Genomic DNA, 2,448 nt, shown 5'->3' with positions numbered 1-2,448 from the left:
TTTTTCTTTTTTTCATTTTTTCATGTTCATTGCACCAAACTGAAAAATTCAACTGAAACTTATACTAAAAATATTTTCCACCATATATATATATATATATATATATATATATATATATATATATATATATATATATATATATATATATTCTATTTTGTTTGGAATTTTTTACTTTTTTATTTATTTTTTTTTCATGTTCACTGCACCAAATTGCAATGATCTATCCTTTACACATTATGATATTCTTAATAATAGTATTGATTCCCCTGACGATGTTGATCCCTTCTTGGTCCTTGATTGTACTGACGATGATCTTCCCATCTTGGGCGTCCTTGATTATACTGCCGACGCTGTTGGTTCCACTGCCCCGGCTGATGCCTTGTTGGCCCCTGACGATACCACTGACCACTACTCTTCTCCCAGTGATCGTATTCCTTCCCATGGCGTAGCTCTTCATCATAATCTCTTCGTTTTCCTTCGTCCACCAGAGTAAGTTTAGCATTAACCACCTTTTTGTACTTCTCCTCGAGTGCCTCCTGTTGGAATTCGGGTTTGTCCCGATGTCTGTCTTGGTGGAACATCATAGACAAGTCCCTGAAGGATCTTATAATTTCTGCCTTTGTGGCCGTCTGTTCCAAACTCAGAATCTCATAGTGACCCTTTTCTTCCCATTCCTTCTGCAGTGCTTTAGTATCTTCTATGATTTTTAGAAATTTCTCTGATTTCTTAACCTTGACCGTTTCGAAGTCCTTCAAGGCAGCTTCGAAAATGCCAAGTTTGACGAGGTGCCTCCCTCGTAACATATACGCTTTCCATCCTTCCAGACCTTTCTCGATAGCCATTGAACAGTCCAAAACAATATCCATATGAGGAGGATTCTCAGTGCTGAGTTCGCTTCAGCCCGAAGGACATGCAGAATAGCTGTTTCTTTTTCGTGGTGCGCCTCCATACTCAGGGCTTCAGTGAAAATATCTACTGCATATTTGGGACTGTTATTCATCTGCGCAAATAATCCAGCCATCAATAAGCTTTTCCTCTTATGTTCATCCTTATTCTCAGCTTTATGAACTTCCGCCTTCTCAGCCACCAGCTTCTCCTTTTCTGCCTTCAGTTCACAAACTACACTTTTCAGTTTATTCAGTTGCTCCATGTTCTTAGTATGCACCTTCTTCATTTCTTTGTTTTCAGTTTCAAACTTCTCCACAATCATATTTCATTCCATTATCTCAAGGTCTTTTATTTTACACGCAAATTCCAGTTTTTCATTATCTTGCGCCATGTCAGCTTTAATTTTCTCTCTTTCTTCCTTCAGTTGGTCAACTTCACGTTTCCATTTATTGAGTTGTTCCATTTCCTGATTTTGATTGATCTTCACTTTCTCATTTTCATTTCTGAGATTTTTCAGAAAATTTTTCAGTTTCTTCACCTGAAGGTCTTTTTCAAAATATTCTGATTTCAATTCAGCTTTTTCTGCCTTCAATCCCAAAACGTCTCTTTTCAATTTATTTAGGTTTTTTGTTTTCTCATTTTGTTTGGTCTTCACTTTCTCATTTTCATTTCTGAGATTTTCTAGCCAATTCTTCGGTTTCTTCATCTGAAGGTCTTTTTCGACGCATTCAGCTTCCAGTTTCTCTTTTTCAGCCTTTAGTTCACTAACTACACTTTTCAGTTTATTCAGTTGCTCCATGTTCTTACTTTGCGCATTCTTCATTTCTTCATTTTCATTTTCAAAACTCTCCGCAATCATATTTCGTTCCATTATCTCAAGGTCTTTTATTTTGCACAAAAATTTCAGTTTTTCATAATCTTGCGCCATGTCAGCTTTAAGTTTCTCTCTTTCTTGCTCAAATTCATCTACTTTATTTTTCAATTCCATTACTAGTTAATTTTTCTCAAGTTGTTCTTTTTTCACGACTTCATTTTCATTTCTGATATTTTCCATCAATTTTTCATGTTCCTTCATCTGAAGGTCTTTTTCGACACATTCAGATTCCAGTTTAGTTTTTTCTGCCTTCAATTCACCAACTTTATTTTTCAATTCCTTTACAAGTTCATTTTTCTCAAATTGTTCTGACTTCACTACTTCGTTTTCCTTTCTGATAAATTCCATCAAATTTTCCTGTTCCTTCATCTGAAGGTCTTTTTCGACACATTCAGATTCCAGTTTAGTGTTTTTTGCCTTTAATTCACCAACTTCCTTTTCCAATTCCTTTACAAGTTCTTTTTTCTCAATGTGTTCTTTCTTCACTACTTCATTTTCATTTCTGATATTTCCCATCAATTTTTCATGTTCTTTCATCTGAAGGTCTTTTTCGGCACATTCAGATTCCAGTTTAGTTTTTTCTGCCTTCAATTCACCAACTTGATTTTTCAATTCCTTTACAAGTTCATTTTTCTCAATTTGTTCTTTCTTCGCTACTTCGTTTTCATTTCTGGTATTTTCCATCA

At 35.2% G+C, this 2,448-nt stretch overlaps 2 protein-coding genes across 2 annotated transcripts in view; both read right to left on the bottom strand.

The window, feature by feature from the left end:
- Positions 1-245: 245 nt before the first annotated feature.
- LOC137645128 (uncharacterized) lies at positions 246-1,210 on the bottom strand. The gene is made up of 2 exons (XM_068377964.1): positions 952-1,210; positions 246-826 (listed from the first exon to the last, which is right to left on the bottom strand). Exons 1-2 carry the CDS (start codon positions 1,208-1,210, stop codon positions 246-248), a joined length of 840 nt encoding a protein of 279 aa, XP_068234065.1.
- A 3-nt stretch (positions 1,211-1,213) lies between these two features.
- Positions 1,214-2,448, bottom strand: part of LOC137645127 (myosin heavy chain, clone 203-like) — a 2,628-nt gene continuing 1,393 nt past the window's right edge. The window contains exon 2 of the mRNA XM_068377963.1: positions 1,214-1,854. Within this exon, the coding sequence (XP_068234064.1) occupies positions 1,214-1,854 (641 nt within the window). The remainder of the gene's footprint in view (positions 1,855-2,448) is intronic.

The sequence above is a fragment of the Palaemon carinicauda genome, chromosome 8 (genome assembly GCF_036898095.1).
Source record: "Palaemon carinicauda isolate YSFRI2023 chromosome 8, ASM3689809v2, whole genome shotgun sequence".
In the NCBI taxonomy this organism is placed as follows: Eukaryota; Metazoa; Arthropoda; class Malacostraca; order Decapoda; family Palaemonidae; genus Palaemon; species Palaemon carinicauda.
Note: the sequence above shows the minus strand (reverse complement) of the source record. Positions and strands in the feature narration are given on the sequence as shown.

What these genes read in the sequence shown, in the direction of transcription:
- LOC137645128 (XM_068377964.1), bottom strand. Translation starts at nt 1,210, where the DNA reads ATGATTGTGGAGAAGTTTGAAACTGAAAACAAAGAAATGAAGAAGGTG. An exon ending in TATTTTCACTGAAGCCCTGA is followed by an intron (nt 827 to 951) that starts GTATGGAGGCGC and finishes CTATCGAGAAAG; the next exon opens with GTCTGGAAGGATGGAAAGCG.